The sequence below is a fragment of the Heteronotia binoei genome, chromosome 1 (genome assembly GCF_032191835.1).
Source record: "Heteronotia binoei isolate CCM8104 ecotype False Entrance Well chromosome 1, APGP_CSIRO_Hbin_v1, whole genome shotgun sequence".
Taxonomy (NCBI): Eukaryota; Metazoa; Chordata; class Lepidosauria; order Squamata; family Gekkonidae; genus Heteronotia; species Heteronotia binoei.
The window spans coordinates 144392001-144415565 of record NC_083223.1 but is presented as its reverse complement, the minus strand read 5'-3'; the positions used below and the strand labels follow the sequence as shown (position 1 = coordinate 144415565).

At 42.3% G+C, this 23565-nt stretch overlaps 1 protein-coding gene across 9 annotated transcripts in view; it reads right to left on the bottom strand.

Annotated features, from left to right (window-relative positions):
• The window catches only part of QKI (QKI, KH domain containing RNA binding), a 231118-nt gene that overhangs the window by 81462 nt on the left and 126091 nt on the right, over positions 1 to 23565 (bottom strand). For all 9 annotated transcript variants that reach the window (XR_009555581.1, XM_060241968.1, XM_060241987.1 and 6 more), the window contains exon 4: positions 7493 to 7636. Coding sequence is in view for 8 of the 9 variants with exons in the window: in XM_060241968.1 (XP_060097951.1) it covers positions 7493 to 7636 (144 nt within the window). In the remaining variant the exon portion in view is untranslated. The remainder of the gene's footprint in view (positions 1 to 7492; positions 7637 to 23565) is intronic.

Below are 23565 nucleotides of genomic sequence, written 5' to 3'. Positions count from 1 at the left end.
GGGAAATTCCTTACCTGTTAGGAGAATTCTTCCTAAGTGACCCTGTCTAGCCAGAGTAAATAGGTAGGAGCACTGGAACCTTTTAACTACCAATGCATAGGAAGCTCCATCTAGCATATGGAAACAAGGGCTAATTATCAGCTCCTCTGCTTCCCTAAATCTTATTTTAAGAAATTATTTTCCAAAAGAAGGTAATCAGTAGGACTACCCGACTAGACACTGGCACTTTGGAAGAACTCTGCTTAAAGGGAAGCAACCCCCGCTTCTTATGAAGGTGACCCTGTCCAATCACAATAAAAAAGGCTGATGAAAGCAGTATCTGCTTTGCTAAGTTTCTAGCCAACAACCAGTACTGCAAGAGAAATAGTAGGCTCACTCAACCCGTGTACATTAGAAAAGGGAAGTTTAAGTGGAGCCGACAAGTTCACATGTTTCTAGAAAATGGCTGCTTTGAGGAATTCTGTTGGAAATTTATCCCTCATCATGCAAGATATGATCCCTGCCTTCTACATGTTGCACCCAACTGACTTTACCTGAGGAACACAGTATAGAATTTACAGAGCTCATCAAGATAGTTTATGTTGAGAGATATAATCTAATCAAGGCCAAGTAATGAATTTCACAAGTGATAAAAAAATCAAATCTGGGTATGCCAACGCTGTGGCATCAAGGTCCAACCCCGTGGAAGAGAAACAGACGGGAACTCTGCAAGAATCCCTGGACCTAGAGTACTCTAAAGAGATTTGAGAAAATTTCAGTTACACACCTGCATCTCTGGTCACAAGCAGATAGCCTTCAATATCCTTTTAAAAATAGTCAATATAATCCATATATTAGCTCCTTAGTCTTTATGCCAGCTATGCTCTATTAAAACTCATCTACTCAAACATTAGCAGACTAGGTTTTTCTATAATAGAAGAGCAAGATTCAACTACAAAGTGCAAAACCACAGCTACTAAGAGTGTTTTATAAATCAGTCATTGCTTAATGAAATTCAGGAAGTAAACACTCAAAGTGAAAGAAGTAAATACACTACTATAAACTGTTAGATAAACATGCAACTGATTTGATTTTTTTAATCAGTAGCAATAATCTGTTTAAATAAGCCTGCCACCTACTTATACATTCAGAATATGTAGCAGATTGTAAGCTTTTAATTCAAGCAGGAAAAAAATTAAAAAGCACAGTACCTTTATGCATCAATACTTATGTAATTCAAGTATTGTAGCAATAGTAGAGAAACTTGTTCTGAAAGCTGAAACATTTTTTTAGTCTCTTTCAATGGGAAAGCAGTTCTTGTTAATTCCACTGGATTTACACAGGCCCTCAACCCAGCTGACACATTATTATTCCACTCCATTAGAAGTCAAGGCACTGATCTTTTGTAACACACATGCGAAAATTCTTCCAGTCAACTTCTGCAAATAAAGCCAATGTACTTTCTAACAGTACTTGTAAAAGATCACTCCAATATCATCTGATTGGAACACATTTAGAATACTCTTACAGATGAGGATAGTTGTCAAGATAGAATAAACCTACAAAGATCTGATTCAATCATTAAAGAAATACAAAAGTACAATACACTCATGTCTCCCAAATCCCTGCATCTGCTGTGAAGCGAAGTCTTAAAGATCTCACCTATGTTAAAGTCCATGAGTTGGACCCTATAAACTACCTTTGAGAAGCTTCCCTCTGAAGCGAGGCACCTCATTTAGCCAAACATAGCATTCAGTCCCAGCATATTTTGGACATAGATAAGCAGGGATTGCATTATCTGTTGTTTTGGGGGAGGGCTGCATGAATTGACAGGTCATGGGTGTGTTTTTCCTCCTAGACAAGCTACACACTAGTTTGCTTCAATTATTCATGATAAAATGCCAACTTGGAATCATTTTAGAAGAAAAGTCAAGCCTGTTCAGTGGAATGACTAATGAAATCATACTGACACACAAAATTCAAGCATGAAGCAAGTCCTGAACAAGGTTCGGAACAATCACAAAGGATTTTAAAAAAAAAAAAAAGATGGTAAAGACCATGTCAGGCTTGAGGCTTACCAATGATTTTGAGGTGGGTCAATTAGCAACAGACCATACAGGAACTGGAAGACCAACCTGTCTCCCACAATGCATTTTTGGTTGAGCAGCTCAGTGCTTAAAAAGTAGTAATTAATTCTTCAGAACAAGGCTCACCTTATCTGTTGAAGGATATAATGCAGCCTAGGTCTTATATAATGTGAGAGAAAGTATTTCAAATAAAATAAAAGTTACTTCTCAAAGGAAGTCTGGTCCTCTCAGCATTTAAGGATTCATCTGGGAAATCTGTCTCCTTTTGACTAAGGACAACAACCACAGTAGAACAATGTCCAAGGTTCAAGGAAGAGGAAGTCAAGTTCCTCTAGAATTAAGTTCCAAACATCTCTGGAAGAAAACTGCCATATTATAACCCCAAAAATACACATACTGATCTCCTTCCAGTCATGCATATTTTAACCCATCCTAATGAAACCTTGATAATTTTGATCAAGTGTCAGTTGATATAATCTTAAATAGTGACTCAGCTATAAAATACTACTTCATAAAGAACAAATACAACTGTATTCAAACATATAATTAGTTCCTTTAATTGGCTGCCAACCCTTAATGTGTTTAAAATACTTTTCTGTTCTCAAAGAGATGTGTAAAAAGTGGTAGGAGCAAGATTATGTGATCTATATATGAGCACCAACAGGTGATTACAATACAGCTTTTACTTCCCCTACATTAAATTTAACCCCCCCCCCCCCCAAAAAAAAAAGAGTAGCTGACACACTGCCTTTAGCATGCCCAAAGAACTGTCATGATATTATTTGGATCCGGTTTCTACTCATCCATTTAAAGAAAATTTAGAAAAAGAAGAACACTGCAGATTTATACCCAGCCCTTCTCTCTAAATTAGAGTCTCAGAGCGGCTTACAATCTCCTATATATTCTCCCCCCACAACAGGTGAGGTGGGTGGGGCTGAGAGGGCTCTCACAGCAGCTGCCCTTTCAAGGACAACTCCTACAAGAGTTATGGCTAACCTAAGGCCATCCCAGCAGCTATAAGTGGAGGAGTGGGGAATCAAACTCCATTCTCCCAGAAAAGAGTCCACACACTTAACCACTACACCAAACTGGCAATTTACTCTCTTCCATGGGGATCATGATGCAACTCAGTTTCTGTGTCACTCTCTATAGCAGGAGTATCAAACTCATTTGTTATGAGGGCTGGATCTGACATAAATGAGACCTTGTCCAGCCGGGCCATGGTACCTATTTAAGATTACGCAGCAGAGATATAAACTTTATAAAGGAAAGAAGAAGAAGAAGAAGAAGAAGAAGAAGAAGAAGAAGAAGAAGAAGAAGAAGAAGAAGAAGAAGAAGAAGAAGAAGAAGAAGAAGAAGAAGAAGAAGAAGAAGAAGAAGAAGAAGAAGAAGAAGAAGAAGAAGAAGAAGAAGAAGAAGAAGAAGAAGAAGAAGAAGAAGAAGAAGAAGAAGAAGAAGAAGAAGAAGAAGAAGAAGAAGAAGAAGAAGAAGAAGAAGAAGAAGAAGAAGAAGAAGAAGAAGAAGATGATGATATTGGATTTCTATCCCGCCCTCCACTCCGAAGAGTCTCAGAGCGGCTCACAATCTCCTTTACTTCCTCCCCCACAACAGACACCCTGTGAGGTGGGTGGGGCTGGAGAGGGCTCTCACAGCAGCTGCCCTTTCAAGGACAACCTCTGCCAGAGCTATGGCTGACCCAAGGCCATGCTAGCAGGTGCAAGTGGAGGAGTGGGGAATCAAACCCGGTTCTCCCAGATAAGAGTCCGCACACTTAACCACTACACCAAACTGGCTCTTGTGGCAAACACAATTAAGATTTCAAAAACTTTCAAATAAAACATGCTTAAAACATTAGCACTTGTTGCTTTTAAAGGTGCTTTTTTTGTATTTCTCCCACGGGATCCAGGGAGCTGAGCAAAGGAAACTCTGGCTCTTTCCTTCCATCCCCAGAGGACCAGGAAGGGGAGAAGCCTCAGCCAATAGAAGGAAGAGAGACCTGGCTCAGTAGCTCTGCAGAACAATTGAGGGAGCCTGGCAAAGCAAGCTCTGCCTCTCCCCCTTCTTCCCCAAGGGAGGAGCCTCAGTCAATGGAGAGGTTTTGCTCTGTAGCTTCAAAGCAATTGAGCAAGCCTTGCAAATCAAGCTGCGATACAGAAGGAAGCAAAAAAGAGGGAGAAGGAACTAGATGACAGTCAGCTGTTCAGGGGCTTGATTTGGCACCTGGGTTGCATGTTTGACAACCCCTGCTATATAGCTTCACATGTTATCACTTGTTAATTCTACATCAGAATGGGGTTTAAATTATGCACTTCTACCCATGTGAGGGGAGATGTAAATAATCTAGGTTTGATTTTTATTTGACCTACACAGCCCAATCAGGAAAATTCACAACTTGATTTAAAGAAAAAAATTATAATACTACATGCATTTGTGGTTTTACTTCTCTCTCCCATTTCACAAATTAACATACATGTACTCACTCACATGAGTCCTAAGGACAATCACCTGAAAAACATTTAATTACAACTTTGAAATTGCCAAATTTGCCTAAAATTATTCTGTCTCCTGCTGCGTAATGAAGAGGTTAATTGTTTTAATGTACTGATTTTACTAGTTTTAATCCTATTGACCTTATCCGACTGTGTTGTAATCTATCCTGAGCCCGTTCACAGGGTAGGGCAGAATATAAATTTCCTAAACAAGCAAGCAAACAAACAAAATTATATCAGCAGTGCCATCCATTCATTGTCACTTATTTTATAAACCAGGAAACTTCAGAAACTGAAAACTTTCTAATGAAAAGTAAAGTGAGAAGTGTTTGGAAAGTGTTTCACTATGCATTTATGTCACCCTTGGTAAATTTTCTCTGGGGAAAACTGAATAGAAGATCTTTAGCATAGAGGAACTGAAAAAGATAATGGCAGGGACAGGTACACAATACATGTGCTGCATTACTTTTGCTCATACTAGGGAAGCCAGTTTAAGGATAGGAAATAATGAAGAAAAATGAACAGCAATATTTCTACGAATTGCTCCTTCTTCCCTGGGCATACTTTCAATAGCAAATGTAGAAGGCATTCTACCATGCTTCTTATATTTAGTTACAGAGGTAATCAGTCTCACCCTTTCAAAGCTGAACATAACCAAAGAAATTCACCCATATTATCTCCAAACATATACAAATTTAAAAATGGCAAAGAATTGAAGTATAAACAGAATAGCCAATCTTGTTGAAATGCATTTAAGCACTGACAGTGATACATACAAAAATAAAATCAATAACTGGAGTTTTAAAGAACTGAATGATTTAAAGACACAGTGTTAGTTTATAATAAACTTTGCTGGCTCGCTATTTACAGCTAGTGCATGTCTCAGAACTGTTCTATTTATGCCCCCCCTCTTTTGATCCAAACTGACATCTCACCATCATTTGTGATGGAGGTTACATGAATTTTATAATTAGTTTAATGTTTAATTATTTCAATAGCAGCTGAGCTGCTGCGCTATGAAAGTCACACACTGACCTACCAAGATTAATTCAACTGTATCACCAGTGCTTACTTCATTTCACTAAAATTAACTAGGCTTCAAGTTTTATGTTGTTGAACAGTAACTCTACTAGTTGATCAATGAGACTGGACCAGTTTTTACACATAAGAAGATCCAGGAATCTACGTCTCCTCGTTCTCACAATAGTTTATCAGTTATGATTCACATCTCAAGCCTTATTCCCTGTGCCCCTACTTGAAGAAGTGAGACAGTTGGCAACTAGAGGCAGTGTTTTCTCAGTGATGGCACTGTGCCTTTGGAAAGCCCCCCATCTGCATGCCTCACAATTTATATATATATATAGAGAGAGAGAGAGAGAGAGAGTTTAGAAAAGAAATCAAAGAAGTCTTTTCCAGTTTATTTATGGTCTGCTTCTAATCTGAGGCTCATTCTGTGGATTTCTTTTTTTTTAGGCTACTCAATGTTTTGTTTTATTACACCTTGCGTACACTGGGATTTTTTAAAATGATTTCATGGCACATTTTTTTTTCTTGTGAGACACTTTGACTGTTTATCTGCCCCCATGATTAACGTGACTATTCTCCTGGTACAATGAAATCTTCCTGTACTAATCCAACAGCAGGTTTTGTACATTAGACTAAAATATAATTATATATTGAAGGTTCTCAGTGTGGAAATATGAATAGACCGTACAAATTATACAGGTTGTAGCTAATATATATAGTAGCTTTGAATATATATGTAGCTTTGAATTTTGGAGCCATGGAAAATTAGTCACAACCCGTATAATTTGTACAATCTATTCATATTTCTACACTGAGAACCTTCACAGAGTTACATACACAGGTTTCTGTCACATGATTCTAAGTCTACTAGGGAAATTCATGCTAAATTCATACTGTATGTAGTTCTTTGTAAGATTGTACCAATTTGACAATTACGAAATCAAGCCTTCATATGTTGTTGTTGTTGATGATGATGACAACGAGCCAAAGTCTAAACTGATTTATGGCAACCCGTCAGTGGTTTCATGTCCAAACACTAAGCATGGCCAACCCCGCTTAGCATCAGGCTAGTCTAGGCAATTCAGGAGAAATAATCTTGCTCAGTGACAATATCCAAATGGCAAAAGAAAACAGACTCCTGAACTCTACAGCAACATGGGTTTCATGTCAAATGTTTTGGAGACTAGTGGGCACTTGGATTTGTACATCCCTGACCACAACCAAAAGAGACAATTTAGCTGTGCCTGAGAATCTGTCCATTGCCAGCAGAACTGTGACCTCCCCCCCCCCCTTTTGTGTCCATGAGATACTGCAAACTGCTTTTGAAACTTGAGAATTATCAAAAACTCACTTTCCAAGCAGCAAAAATGAGTAATGATCTTAAAGAAGTCAGTTTCTGGATTGTGAACAAAGGCATCTAAAGTAATCAACAGTTTTCCATCATCATCAAGCTATAAGTGCCTCATAAGAGAATGTTATCTTTTTTTCCAGTAAGAAAAAGCCAAGAGATATATACATTTCAATACGCTTTCTGATATTACAGTGCAGCCTGTTGACAAAGCCTACTTTAATATTTTACAACTAAAATTTATTTTTCGCTTTCCAATGTCTATATCTCAGTCTTCTACCAAGGAAGTCTGGGCAGCATACATAGTCATTTCCTCCTCCAATTTTATCCTAGAAATCTTGTGAGGTAGGTTAGGCTACACAAGTATAGCCCGAGGTTACCTAGCGAGCTTCATGGCTGAGTGAGAATCTGAATCTTCATCTCCCCTTTCAGTCTAACATCCTAACTATTATTCCACATTGGTTTCTATCTACATACATATAATCCAATATACATGAAAGATACTCTGGGCTCTCAATTTAAATAATGCATCTTGAAATAACTTCTTAAATATAGTTACTTACTGCAGGTACCAGTAATTTTTTTACTTCCTCCACAGCCCTCTTCAATTTGATTTCTGCTCTGTTTTGAGCATCTTCCACAGTGATTAGTACATGCAAATCTTCATTCAGATGTTCCCAGTTCGGCTTGCCTCTGTTTTGTTCTTCCTGAAAAAAAACACACACACATTAAATTTCTCACCTCAACAGCAGCAGGCACAAGATTTACAAAACATGGCCAGAAAAGCTGATTTCTTATAATTTCTATTATGCTAGCACAATACGTGGGTAGGTGTAAGTTCCATGAGGAAAAATATTTCAAGTGAGGGGACTCTGGAATTCACATGCAAGAAAAGAAGAGGGAAGCATGCAAGCTAATATTTTAAATTATTATTGGCTTAAGAGCAGTTCAAATTTATTTGAGATGGAGGCAACAGACTGCAGCAAGGGTACACAAGGAATCTCCCATCATCCCCACCAAGTCTTCTGCCCTGTTGTGTTTTTTTTGTATGTGCAGGCCCATCAGTCATGCATAAGAATATAAAGAAACCCTTTCAAAACAGGATCAGTTGCCACCAATGAACAGGACAGAACTATCTAACAAGCTACAGAAAACTGAGTCTAGACTGCGTACAGAACGCCTGAGTCTGAGACAAATACTAACAAGAAGTGACAGGTCGGGATACATCAGGCAGTTCATTAGAGAATTTATACTAAAATCCTGGAAACAAGTAATTACTTTATCTACTAAATAATGCCAAATTAAGAACTTTATATGTATGAAAGGTTTCTATTTTGGCAGATGCATAAGGCAATCAGAACTTAGCCCCATTATACAGCAGAATGTTCAGCTACTTCAGGAAGGAGTTTTTCAATGTAAAGCATTTATCATTTACAGCATACTGCTAGCATACTTGAAAGAATCCAACCTTTGATTTGCACCACATACATTCTCAATTAATGCTCAAGGTCCTATAAAGTACAGCACTGTGCTTGTGTTTAAATTCACAATCCTCTGTAAGTTAAAGTATAAATTTTCAGCTATCACCCTCATGTGATTCCCAAGTGCAGGGGTACCAAACCCCTGGACCGGTCCCGGACCGTAGCCAGTTAGCAACTGGACGGATGAAAGAGGCAGTGTGGCCTTACTTCGAAGCCACACCACCTCTTATGTCTGCCTGAATCCCAGGCAGGTGGAAGGGGCAGTATGGCAGCGACCTTCACCAACCTCTCATTTAAAGACCCCTACTGATCAGCTGATCAGTGGGGCTATTTAAATGGGAGGGGGAGGCAAATTGGCTGCTTCTGCCACCTAGCTGCTTAGCGGGGAGGTGGCAGAAGCAGCCCCAGTCTCCCCCCCCATTTATATACCCCCATGGGGGGCAGGGACGGGGCGTGGGGCAGACAAAACCACAGTGCTGCCCCTCCAGTCCATGGAAAAAATTGTCTTCCACGAAATCGGTCCCTGGTGCCAAAAAGGTTGGGAGCCACTACCCTAGTGTATTAACTGTAGGCTTGTGCACCAACAATTAAAACAGCTCAGCAGGGGAAAAAACCCCAACTCCACAAGAAGCTTTGTTTCTGATTTTGCATCATGGAGTTGCATCAAGCAGGTAAAATTCAAATCAGGCTACAGAAATCCTTGACTAGCTAGCAATGCTGGCTAGACCTGTGAGACTCGGTCCTTTATTCTTCTTCTGCCTAGATTCCTGCCATCATATGTCCAGAGGAGTTAGCCATGTTATTCTGTTGCTGCAAAACTGTAAAGTGTCCAGTAGCACCTTTAAGATTAAGAAATGTATACATGTATCAGACAAAGAGAGTTATGTTTCTCAAAATCTTATCTGCAATAAAATTTGTTAGTCTTAAAGGTGCTACTGGACTCTTTACTTCGGGTCATCATATGGTCTGCCAAAGAACAGAGTCCAGAAGCTTACTGGAAAAATAAGGGACAGACATTCTCTGGAAAGAACTAAGCCATTCTATTAGTGAGGGAGGTAGTGAGCATGTGTGCTGCTGGCTCCTGCAGGACTGGGACATATCATTTCTGCAATTACTATCAGGTGACACCCTTAAAGTAAGACCACTTATATAACAGCTTTCTAGATTTATGGCACATCTGAATACTCCAAAACAAGTTTTATTTCACTGTCAAATTTGTTGTGAATTGTTTCAGAAAGTAATTTCTTATCTACACAGACAGCTGACATTAAACTGACATTTTATTCAAATACATTCAAAATATTCAAATATTCAAAACCTAGAGGTTTAGACGTATTCTTTTTCATGTCAAGAATGCACTTGTGACAAAAGGTTTCAAATTGTGCACTAAGTGCAGAAGTAATTTTGTTACTTGAAGGGTAAATACACAGTGATTGTTTCACCCCTTCTAATGCAATGGTGCTAATGCAATGGTTTGGTTCATACATTTATACCCAAGCAAGGAAATGGATTTGCTTCTGACAATGAGACTTCACACACAGGAAGCTGCTGTGTAATACAAAGACTGAAAAAAACACAAGGAGAGAATTTACTTGTGTGTTCCAGTATAATGTGACCTCTGGTTTCTCTTTTGTATCCTTTCCTTGTACAGCAGTAAGTCAGTAATTTAATATCACTGTATATATTCTCCTTACATAATTATAAAGATAAGCCTTGCAATTCACATTGAAATACCATTTTTAAACCTATGGCATTATTGAAAAGAACATCTTAATTTTATACATTAAGCACTCAATTCTGATCTTGTATATAATTATAGAGCAGTTAGAATCATTTCAACAAATCAAGAGACATGTCAGCAAGAGGTGGAAGAATCGCATCTGTATAATGATATTAAGTTTTCAAAGTTGTTTCTTAAAAACTACTCCGGTAATGAAATCTACCACATAATCTACCACATAAACAGATGTATGCTGTTACTTTAAGAAAGACATGTATGCTGTTACAAGACAGTGAATTGAGTGTGTGAGGCTATTCATAGAACAAAAAGCATCCATCAAAATTCTAACATGTAATAAATGTATAAAAATAGTGTTTGAACTGCTGCTTTCATCATAAAAGCCCTTCATCTGCAATTTCCTAACCTTGGTTACATGAGCCTAGATTCCACAGGAAAATGCAGGCAATCAAGGCACATCTATCCCCCAAAAATTTAGTTGCTAGCTACTAATTCTATAAATATACCAGCAGGGTTTCCTGTTTTCTGAATACACAATGGTATTCTCCTCAGTGTGCAGAATTTCCTCTTAGAGAACAAAATTATAACACCCAGTAAAAAAGGATTCTTGATTTGAAGATATAATATTAAAGACTGCTCTGACTTTGACTTTCAAATACATCATATCTGTCTCCCCTAGTAGCATTATTTAAACAATCTCATTCAGTCTGCAAACTGATGTATGCTTTCAGTGGAAAACTTCACATTTTTGCTACTTTAAAAATTATTTAAAATCTATATTTGTACAAAAGCAAAGATGGTGCTGCAGAGTCACAAAGAGTACAAACTTAATATACTTAAAGGTTTTGTGGGTTTAAGACTCTAATAAACCTATAATATGGCGCACAGTAAACTGTTCAGAAATAAATTATTTGCTTATAATCATTCCATGAGCATTTTTATTCAACTTTTGTGCCTACAGTCGTCTTTAAAGAGAAGTTGCAGAGCATCTCTTCCCCATGCTGTACAGAAGAACTGAAAAATGTGCTGGGAAATGGGGAGTGTGTGTGGAGTGGGGGGGAAGAGCTGGCTATTAATCAGTGCTTTAATAACTAAAATGGGAGATTCCAGAGCTACACCAACTAGATCCGAAAACATTGAAACTGGTCTCAGAATTGTCAGAACCAATGAAAAGTGTGCTGTCCTCTTTCCCAAACTGGGAGAGATGCTGGGCTAGGAAAGCTTTCTAGAGCAGAGCCAGAGAGAACTTTCTCCCATAAAGCCATTTTTAAGGGGGAAAACCACTTGTGTCTTGCTTTTGGAGGAAAACTACTGACAGAGAGGACATGCTCCTCACCCAGGAAGAGTAGACAAACAGTATGGTTGTCAGAATGAGGAACATTTGCCCCACAAAAAGTCTATATATAAAAAGATAGCTTTTTGTGCCATATTTGGAGTCATTTGCTGTTCACCATAATTGGTTCAAAGTACTTGTTTTCTGAGATCAGAGGTCAGCTGCTTATGCCTAGAGAAAGACAGGTTGCTTACCTGTAACTGTAGATCTTCGAGTGGTCATCTGTGCATTCACACTCATGGGATAGAGCGCCCACGCCGATCCCCGAATTGGTACCTAAAAAGCCCGGGATTTTTTCGCGCACGGCATTAGTGGGCATGTGCAGGCGTCCCAGTACGCATGCTCACCAAAGCCAGCATGAGGATCCCGCCAGTTCCTTCCTGATTGCTGGAAGCCCCTAACGTTGGGAAACCATCAGCAGTGGGGAAGGAGGGTGGGTAGTGTGAATGCACAGATGACCACTCGAAGATCTACAGTTACAGGTAAGCAACCTGTCTATCTTCTTCGTGGTCTCTGTGCTTCACACTCATGGGAGATTAGCAAGTAAGACATACCTGGAGGCAGGAGCAGATAGTCAACCAGAAGAGACAGCTTGCAGCACCATAGCTCCCAGACGAGTCCTGTGCTGAGCATGCACATCCAGAGCGTAATGCTTCATGAAAGCATGAGGAGAGGACCAGGTGGCAGCCTTGCATACGTCCGTCAAGGAAACACCTTTCAGAAATGCCACCGACGTTGCCATCGCTCTAGTAGAGTGTCCACGAATGGGTCCAGGCAAGTAGCACAGTTGAATAGTCTCAGTAAGCCACTTCGAAAGCCACTGAGATGAAATTTTTGAACCCAATCTAGGAGCAGCATAGGAAACAAAAAGATGCTGGTCCTGATGAAAACTCTTAGAACGACTCAAATAAAAAAGTAACGCACGCTTGACATCCAAAACATGCCATCGATGTTCATCGTCCGAGGAAGGCATGGGGTAAAAGGTAGGTAACCAAACGTCCAACTTAAGGTGAAACTGGGAAACCACCTTAGGGAGAAACGAAACATCAGGAGCCAACGAAACTCCGAACTCATGGAAGACTAAATATGGGTGGTCACAACTCATAGCCATGAGGTCTCCTACACGGCGTGCCGATGTGATCGCCACCAAAAATGCAGACTTCCAGGATAGAAGCTGTAGAGAACAGGTTGCCATTGGTTCAAAGGGACACCGAGTCAACCTGTCCTTTACTAACGACAAATCCCACAACTGTGGAGATAATCTGGACGGAGGATGCAATCTGACCAATCCTTTCAAGAATTGCTTCGAAAGAGGATGAGCAACCACCGAATGCCCCTCAACAGGTTCATGGTGAGCTGATAAATAAACTTTGACAGAAGAAAAGGAAAGTCCAGCATCCACCAAAGACAACAGAAAGTCAAAAATTGCCGGTAGACCCACCCGTTGGGGTGAGACTGCAGAATTAGCCAAAAACCGAAGAAACTTCCCCCATTTCCTGTCATAGGAAACACGGGTAGACAGCTTTCTACTGTTCAGAAAGACGTGCTTGACTCTCCTTGAAAATTCACAGGGTCGATGAACCACACTGTCAACTTCAAGTGAGGAACGTTGTGGTGAAACACTTGCCCTTCCTGGGCCGAAAGAAGGTCTGGTTCTGCTGGAAAATGATGGAAAACTCCCCTTGCCAAATGGAGCAAAATCGGAAAACAGTTTTGCCAAGGCCACCACGGCGTGATTAGTATGCACCTCGGTTTCTCTCTCGCTATCTTGTTGACAACTTTTGTCAGCAGTGGAAGAGATGGAAACAGATACAGGAACCAACCCTTCCACTGGAACATTAGACCGTCTCCCAAGGACGCCGGATCCGTTCCTCCCCTGCTGCAGAACAGAGGACACTTCTGATTTCAGGGCTTTGGCAAAAACATCCACCTGAGGATGCTCCCAGAGCTGGAACACAGGTTGAAGGAAGCGCCACTGCATCTCCCATTCGTGTGGAGATGCTACTTCTCTGCTCAACGAATCTGCTTGGAGATTGAGTACTCCTGGAACATGTGCAGCCTTCACATAGATGCCGTGCTCCAGACACTCCAGCCACAGTTCTATTGCTAGCGCACAGAGCCGTCGGGAGACTATCCCGCCCTGCCTGTTGACATAATAAAGGGCTGTAGTATTGTCCGTCAACAGGGCCACAGCCTTCCCTGCCACCAAGGGACGGAAGGACCGAAGGGTGATATGAATTGCCAACAGTTCGAGATAGTTTATACGGCAATGAGTCAGCTATGGAGGCCACGGATCCCCCCACACATAGAGAGTTCATGTGAGCAGCCCAGCCCCATAAGGACGCATCTGTAGTGATAGTAACTGTTGTCACAGGCAGATGGAAAGGAGCTCCCTGACAGATATTGTCTCTGGATGTCCACCATTCCATGGCCTGAAGGATCAATGGTGGAATCATGAACCTCTTTTGAGGTGAGTCCAGTAAAGGCCGAAACTTTCTGAGGAACCAAAGTTGAAGCCCCCTCATGTGCAGTTTCACAAACAGCAGCACACAGGTAGTCGCCGCCATCAGCCCCAACATCCACTGCAGCTGTTGTGCTGAGCCCCATTTCCGGTTTTGAAATAATGAATGAGAGTGATAATATCCACTGCCCTCTGCTGAGACAGAAATGCGCGGTGAAGATTTGTGTCTAGCAGAGCCCCGATAAACTGAACTGTCCTTGATGGTATCAGATGGGACTTTTTCATGTTGACCTGCAGACCTAAGGTGTGAAGAAGATGAAGAGTGGCTGCAATATGGCCGGATAGACGTTCTTCCAAATCCGCCACAAGAAGTCAGTCTATATACAGAAAAACGACTATGCCTTGAAGCCGAAGATGTGCGGCTACAACACTTATCATCTTGGTAAACACCCGCGGTGCAGTGCACAGGTCAAATGAAAGGGCTTTGAATTGAAAATGGTTGGAGCCTATCGAAAACCAGAGGAAATGCCTGTAAGATGCATAGATGCTGACATGGAAGTAGGCATCCTTCAGATCCAAGGTTGCCATCCAGTCCCCTTGATTGATGAGGGGAAGGACTGTTTGCAGAGTAGACATTTGGAATTTCTGATACACGATAAACTTGTTCAGATTTCAAAGGTCCATAATTTGTCTCAATCCCCCATCCCGTTTGGGAACCAGGAAATAATGAGAATAGACCCCCCCCCCCCCGTTCTGGCCTCTACAGGGACCGGTTCTATGGCTTGTTTCTGCAAGAGGTTACTTACCTCCTCTAGCAGAGGGGGGGGGGGAGGTGTGACAATCACTGACTGAGTCGGAACCTGAACAAAGTCTATCTTGTAACCTTCTGATATGATGGAGAGGACCCATCTGTCTGTGGAGATGGACTCCCAAGCCAGTAGATGGTGATGGAGGAGGATGTGAGAAGAAGGGGTGGTGATGTGTGCGGCAGAGAAGTCAAAGGCCCTGCTTCTGAGGGCGGGATTTATTAGTAGCCACAGATGCCGAGGCAAAACGGGACTTGTTATTTCCCCTATAAGGAGATCTACTCTCAGTCTGTGAAGAGCGAGGTCTCCAGGCTTGTTCCGAGAAGAATTTCTGATAAGGCCTCTTGGGCCAAGGTTTGTGCCACTGCTTAGGCTTGCTGGCCCGAGTAGATGCAGGGATGCTAAGGCTCCTTGAGGTCTTTATACTTTTGTCCATCTCCTGTAGGACACTATCAGTTGTGGAGCTGAACAGACCTTTACCTTCAAAGGGAAGGTCTTCGACATAGGCCCTGGTGTCAGGCTGAAGGGCCACAGACCGTAACCAAGAGTGATGGCACAGGGAGACGGCGGAAGTGAGGGTCTTGGCAGAGACATCCACCATGTGTTTTGATGCGGCCAGCTGTTGTTTAGCCATAGCAAATCCCTCTCTCTGCAGCCCTCTTCTCCTCATTCATGGATGACATCAATGGTGTGAGCTGTTCCCAAACAGAGTACTGGTAGCATGCCATACATGCAGCATAGTTGGAGATTGTTACTCCCCAAGCTCCCACTGAGTAGAACTGTCTGCCAGCATTATCTATCTTCTTGCCCTCCTTGTCAGGTGGGGAAGAGTGAGTCTTGCGCGCCTTCGAGGATGAAGAAACCACCACCAAATTGGGTTTGGGGTGGGAAAACAAAAAGCACCAGCCTCCTGGACATGATACATGTGGTCCAGGCGTTGTGAAGAAATTGGTGTGGATGCCGGCTTTGCCCAAGACTCTTTCACTGCCTGCAGAATGACTTTGGTCACTGGAAGGGCCGCAGCCATCAATGTGTCTCTCTACATTATATCGAATACAGTATCATCGACTGGCTGCAGTTGGACAACTGAGAGGGAGAGAGACTGTGCCATACGCTTCACCAGAACCCCGTATGACTTGAGATCCTCTGAGGGCGGTATCGGAAGGTCCTCAGCTATATGTGAGTCTGGAGAAGGTTCTGCTGTCTTATCCGGATCATCGGTACCCACCTTGGAATCCGATGTCAAAGAATCTCTTCTTGCAGAGTGTCCGGATAACACTGGAGTCGAAGCACATTCGGGTGACCAGAGCGATACCAACGGAGCCTGCGGGACCCCAGACCACTCTCTGCGTCTCTCAGGAGGAATCGACACCGATGCTGAAGGTGCACGACGAGTGGCCAAGTGATGTGAAACCATCAAGAAGTGCGAAGCTTCTGAACGTTGGTCCCATTCCGGTAACTCACGGGGAGGGTACCAAGGATATGGCGATGGATATGGGTAAAGCCCAAATGAGCAAGGCCACTGACGTTGATCCCACATAAGAGGTGGCGGGAACTGTTGAATCACAGCACTCAACTCGAACTCTCTCCGTCCTGTAGTAGGCGGAAGTAGTGCTAGAGGTTCACTTGGTGCCGAAGCCTCGGCCTCCAATACCAAACCACTGTCATTCCGACGACGAGACCCCGACCTGGACGAAGAGCCGATTCGACTAAGGCCGACAGCCTTGCCATCCGATTTTTCTGTGTTTGCCTTGAAAATCTCAAGCAATGCGGGCACGAGTTGACACGATGTCCCTTGCCCAGGCACAACAAGCAGAGGGAGTGATGGTCAGGGGGTGAAATTTTGCTACCACACTTCAGGCAGCGTTTGAAAATACCCCAATGCCTTTCCATATGCACTGGAACCCACGAGGGAAGGGGGGGGGGATAAAGCCCCGAGGGACAAAGTCCAACACAAAGTTCTTTTTTTAAAAAAACAAACAAACTACTAACTAGGAAAAACAAAAAACGGGCAATAATAGAAAATCCAGAAGGATTACCATATACCGACCGGAGCAGTCCAGGAAAGATCCTTTCAACGCGGTGGTCAAGAAGGAACAGGGCGGGATCCTCACGCTGGCTCCAGTGAGCATGTGTACTGGGATGCCTGCGCATGCCCACTGGTGCCGAGCGCGAAAAAATCCCGGGCTTTTTAGGTACTGATTCGGGGATCAGCACTCTATCCCATGAGTGTGAAGCACAGAGACCACGAAGAAGATTGCACAATTGTCAGATGCCAGCCTAGCGGATATTCAAGACACATGGTTTTCATCTACTGTTCCTAGATTATGGAATCCCGTCTGTAGAGTCATAGTTATCCTTACCTCTTCTACCATAATTGACAGACAAGTGAATTAATTATAATGATTTTGCTTATACTAGGTTCTTTTTAGTCTGCTGCATCTGCTTTAGTATTTGTTCTGTTGCCACTTTAAGTGATTTTTTAATACGACTTTGTGGTATTATAACTGTATTACTCAAGACCTGGTTTCTATACATTTTTATTTAGCAGCAGTATCCTTCTAGACAGTTAGTAGTCATGCTAAACAAAAAAATGCAAGAAGTGTATTTTGCTTACTTTATCCTGTGACAAAGGATTTGCTGTACTACAAGAACAAAATCCAGTAAAAAGCAAAATAATGTATGCAAGGAATTAACTATATATAACTAAAACAGTTCGACAAGGTTCTGATTATTTCATTTCAGAAATTCCTAGAAATTATTAAGGTTGTATTTCAGCAATCATCTATAGAACCGTACAGATGAATAGGGCAATGAGCAACAACAGTAAGGATTCAAGAACCATGCTAGATTAAAGATTATGATGGATCATAAGGAGGGTCTCTAAATGGCCCCTGTCTTTTGAGGGGCTATGGTTCAGTGGTATATGCAAAGAGAGATCTTTGTCCACCTGATCACTTCCAGAGATTTACTGCCAGAGAAGACAATATCAAGCTAAATAGATAAATAGTCTCGCTTGGTATAAAGGGAGATTCATATGCTTGCATTTTTAAAATGTTAAGTACAAAGTTATTTAATCGCCTTGAACAAAATAGTTATCCAGAGACAGGTCAAAATGTTACAACATTCCTGAAGGTACTCTCCACCCATCAGGAGGGAGAATGAGACATTCTTTATCAACTACAGCAGGGGTGGGAAACGTCCAGCCCAAGGGCTGTTTATCGCCCTCAAGATCACTTGGTCTATCCCTCAAGGATTGCTGGGCCAAGCCAAGATATGTGGTGGCCTCCCTGGGGCCTAGCTGGCTGGCAAGGATCGCAGGGCCCAGCCGCACTGTGCGGCAGCCTCCCTGGGGCCTGGCCAGCCCGCCAGGATTGCTGCAAGGCCTGGAAAAGTCACTGTCACAGCTCAAGTAAGTTTTCCCCTCATTTCTTTATTTCCCTTTATTACCCCTTTCTTCCCATTTCTTTCTTTCCTTTTATTCCCCTTCCTTCTCCCCTTTCTTTATTTTCCTTTCTTCCCCCATTTCTTTATTTCTTTCCATTTCTTGCCCCTTCTTTATTTCCATTTCTTCACCCCTTTCTTTATTTCTCTTTCTTCCCCTATTTATTTCCCTTTCTTCCTTTTCCTCATTTCTTTATTTCTCTTTATTCCCATTTCTTTATTTGTTTATTTTCCTTTCTTCCCCTCATTTCTTTCTTTTCCTTTACCTTTTCTTCCCTCCATTTCATTTCTCTGTTTTCCTCCCATTTTTCTTCCCTTCCCTCCTTCCCTCTCTTCCTCCATCCCTCCTTTCTCTCTCTCTGTGGAGCTTGAATGGTGGGCATTGTGAAGGACTACTGCTGGGGTATGTGGGTGCCTTTAAAGTTCTGCTGGGAGCAACTGCAGTTTCGGCATGAAGGGAGGGATGGCAGGGGGGGGGGGAGCCAGCTACCAGCAGTTCAATTTGCATTTGATTATCCCAGATGGTGTGGCCTAACATACTAATGAGTGTGAGACATAATATGCTAATATTAGGGGATGTGGTCCAATATGCTAATGAGTTCCTGCTGGGCTTTTTCTTTTAAAAAAAGCCCTGGACCTAGGCATTTGCCTATGGTGGCAGGCCTTGTGTGCGTGCGTGCGCCAAATTAGGCTCTCTCAACATGACTTCAAATGGAAAAACAATTATTTGTGTTAATTTTGCTGGCCCCAAAACCTTCTCCCTTGGCAGAGGATTCTTTTAAGTTGATAATTTTGTATGGCCTGTGAAGGATGTTATAAATATCCAAATGGCCCTTGGCAGAAAAAAAGGTTCCCCATCTCTGAACTACAGCTTCTGAATAGTTATCAAATTCAAACACATTACAGTGGCCAAGTCATAAGATTATGAAAAACTGCCATCAGAAAGAATTAGTATGAAGAGCCAGTCTAAAGGTCCAGGTACAGTGACTGACCATTAACACTCCACATCTGTGAAGCCAACATGTATTGCAACATTCCCAATACATGTCATGCCTGGGTACCCCTTCAAGTACTCTGAGCATTAAGTACTTGAAGAGTAAATGAACATGAACATATGAACATATGAAGCTGCCTTATACTGAATCAGACCATTGGTCCATCAAAGTCAGTATTGTCTTCTCAGACTGGCAGCGGCTCTCCAGGGTCTCAAGCTGAGGTTTTTCACACCTATTTGCCTGGAGCCTTTTTTGGAGATGCCAGGGATTGAACCTGGGACCTTCTGCTTCCCAAGCAGATGCTCTACCGCTGAGCCACTGTCCCTCCCCAGGGAGGGATTATGCTCATTTAACCATCAAGAGAGTTAGAATGATAAGATTCCCAGACATATGTACCCAGTTTAAGGACAACCAGTATTTTTTCAGATCTGACAGAACTTCTCAGGCATCTCTGAAAGGTACTTTAATATGTATCTGCAATACCCTACCACTACTTTAATACCAGGATTCAGAGTGTGATACAAAGCATTAAACAAACTTTCTTGACCGAGTAATGAAAAAGTAGCAAAGGGAGACCCTTAATACTGCAAATGGAGTGTTAGCGAAGTTGATTTTATGCTTATGGTACCTAAATTCAATTTATCTTTTTTTCCTACATAATCACAGCACTTTAAGGTATTTAAGACTTTATGCTATAGCCGAACTGTAGTAAACAAATAGCCCTCTACATTCACACAAAGCAAAGAAGCCTGCAAACATAAAAATTCTATTAAAGTTCTTCATCACCACAAAAACTATGGCATTACCACTGTTAATACAAGTTTTAACTGAGCACTTGCACTACCAGGAAGAAAAGTGCAGAGCCACTACTTTCCATATCAAAAAAGCAGGTAATTAACAACTACTCTGTCACAGTCCCTTATCACCCAAATACACAACACTGCTAAGTTCTCAATGCCAACTGCTCTGCTTCAACAAAGAATAGCTGATGTTTCAGGGTCACATTCATTCCTTCAATACATAAGCATAAGATTCATTTTTCCGACACCTATAATTAAATACAAGAAGAATCTAACTCTAATAATATTCAGACTGGCTTGCATGTAAATGTGGTATTTCCATCATACATATGATTGCCTTTCATTCTGCAGTTTCAAGTAGCTATAGTTCAAGTTAATTTTGATTGCGCAGCAATTAGATATGCAAATAAAAAAAAACTTCTAAAAGTTATATCATGAGCAATCAATCCTATTCTTTTTCTTCTATAGGTACAAGCCTCTCATTAGAAGACAATTGTTTCTCACAAATCTGCCAACAGATGTCTTGTTAAAACGTTAAGAAGTTAAGAAAATGCATAATAAGCACAAGATGCAACATTTAGCTTTCTACAGTTAAAAAAATGCATCTGAAATTTTGCTATTGCATAGCACAGCACTGCATTTGCTGTGCTATGCAATAGAAATTAGATGAAATCTTCCTTTAGCACTCAAAAGTGCTGTGCCAAGTGCTTAAGATACATACATGCAATTTATTTAGACAAACTACACCAACTTAATATCTTCATTAAACCACTGCACCCATCTGTGCTAAGAATCAGGATGACTTGACATATGTCCTATGAAGTCATGATAATTTAGAAGACTTACTGGTAGAAAATGTATTTAAGGAATTTTTATCTAAAGCAGGGATCTGGACTCAACCAGACAAGACATCTGTTGGCAGATTTGTGAGTGCTTGAACCACTTCCCATAATGTGAGTGAAGGGGTGGTGAAGACGAAGGTCGGAGTGAGTGGGTTTTGAAGAAATTCGATCACGCAACCCTGACGGATTATGAAGTGATTTTGGACCATGCCTGGAGGAAAGGGAAAAGGCGGGTATGGTCCGAAGAAGGTGGGTAGAAAGTGGCAGGGAGGAAAAGGCAGTCAAAGCCCCTGTTTAGGCTGTCTAGAACCCTTCTGGCGTGATGACTGGGAGGATGTACCGTGTTTCCCTGAAAATAAGACACTGTCTTATATTTATTTTTTCTCAAGAAGACACACTAGGGCTTATTTTCAGGGGATGTCTTATTTTTTATTAAGTATGAAACAACAATCTACATTTATTTAAATACAGTTAAGTCATCTTCTGGAACATTGTCATAACTCTCCGGACCCAGAATTCCATTTCAGTCTTCCTTACCACTCCGCGCCAAAATGCATGGCGTGGCTATGCAGATAAGATGCATAGCCATGCCCATCACTAGGTCTTATTATCGGGGTAGGGCTTATATTTAACAAATGCATAGAAATCCTGCTAGGGCTTATTTTTGGGGTAGGTCTTATTTTCAGGGAAACGGGGTAGGAGAATATTTGGGTTTAGAGCTATAAGGCGGTTTGGAGAAAGTTGTTGCATGGTTTAGACCATGGACGCTTGTGCTGGGGGCGTGATGAAGAGGGGACTCCTAGGTTCCTGGAGGTTCGAATACTTTTATCCATTTCTTGCAAAACGGAATCGGTGTTAGAACTGAAGAGGCCATTGCCATCAAAGAGTAAATCTTCCACGTAGGCCTGTGTGTCAGATTGTAGGGCTGTAGATCGAAGCCAAGAGTGTCGTCTCAGAGTAATGGCTGTGGTTAAGGTCTTAGCACAAATGTCACCAGAATGTTTAGAGGAATTCAGTTGTTGCTTGGCAAGGGTCATACCCTCCCTTTGGATCTTCTTGATTGCAGCCCTGCTTTGTTCCGGGAGGCCTGGCAATATGCTGGAGAGTTGCTCCCAAAGGGCGTATTGGTAACGTCCCATGCAGGCTGAGTAGTTGGCAATCTTGATGCCCAGTGACCCCACAGAATAGAAACGCCTTCCTAAATGGTCTAGTTTCTTCCCTTCTTTATCCGGAGGGGGGGGGGAGAGAGTGAGTCTTCCTTGCTTTAGATGATGAAGAAACCATCACAGAGTTGGGTTTGGGGTGGGAGAAGAGGAAGTCTGCACTAGATTCTTGAATCATGTGATCCAGTCTACAGGATGAGATGGGGGTAGAAGCTGGTTTTTCCCAAGAGGATTTGGCAGTGTGAAGCATAAGAGTAGATAGAGGTAGGGCTACAGCTGTAGAGGTGTCCATTTGTACGATGTCAAAGATGGTGTCTGTAATGATGGGTTGTGGTTGAACCGTAGGTAGGGGCAGAGATTGTGCCATACGTTTGATGAGGTCTCTGTATGACTTCAAATCCTCTGAAGGGGAAATAGGTTGTTCCTCTGTTACTTTCTGAGAGGGAGAAGGTTCTTCCAGCGAGGAAGCTGCTCTGGATCTTCCGGTATCGATCCTTCCTCAGATCTCGGGGAACCCTCAGGGGAGTCAGAATGCTCCGAAAGGTGAGGCATCAGTGCCGACACGGGTTCCGATGTTGTAATCTTAGGCATCTGTTCCGTAGAGCCCTGATGTGCGGAATCTCTGTACTGTTGATTTGAATCAGAGTTGGGTGGTCTAGATAGCAACACAGACGGACCTCGCCTTGGTGATCTGTAGGAGGTTCGGGATCGATCGGAGGCTTCCGAATATTGGTCCCAGTCCATTTGACGTGGAGGAAACCAAGGGAGAGCCGATTGCATTAGGTATGCCCCGAATAAGTACTGCCATTGACGTTGATCCCATGGGATCTGTGGTGGCATGCGGCAAGATGGAGAGTCGTCTCTGGCTCTATATCTCGGGGAGCGGCTCCGCGAAGATCATTCTCTCAGCAATTCCTGCGGTTGACCTCGGGAAGGAGGACTTTGGGGTCAAGGAGTTTCAGCCACTGTGTGTAATGGATCGGAGGGGCTACCCTAGGTACCGGAGCGCTGGGTAAGATCAATGTCACGATCAGAGTCTGAAGACATAGCGAGTTGGGTGGACATTGAGGTGAGTATCAGAGGGCTTGGCCGACAACCTGGTGAAGCGAAGAGCTTCAATGGAGGAATTATCAGTGCCTTTGGGTCCGATGGTGACATCGGAGAAGTTGGAGAAATGGGTTTGCTCTGTTTCAGCTTTTCCGTTTTCTTCTTCTTCTCCGAGTGAGACCCCTTATCCTCTTTGTGCCTTTTTGCAGGCATAGAGGACTTCAACCTAGCAGCTGAGCCCACTCGTTTACAGGATTTACAAGGGCGGTCGGCGTTGGAAGGGGAACAATCGGTATTGACCGTCTTCGAGGCCGCTGATCCGGTAGCCGGGATCGGTTGGTCAGCCCGATCCATCGATGTTGATGAAGACATTCTTCACGGGGACAGTGCCTGTTCCATCAGAGCTGCTGCAAGGTGGGCCGCTCTGTTTTTCTTGGTTTGCTTGGAGAATTTAGCACAATGCGTGCACGAGTCAGTTCTGTGAAGTTCTCCAATGCACAGTAGGCACAGTGTGTGTCTGTCCGGT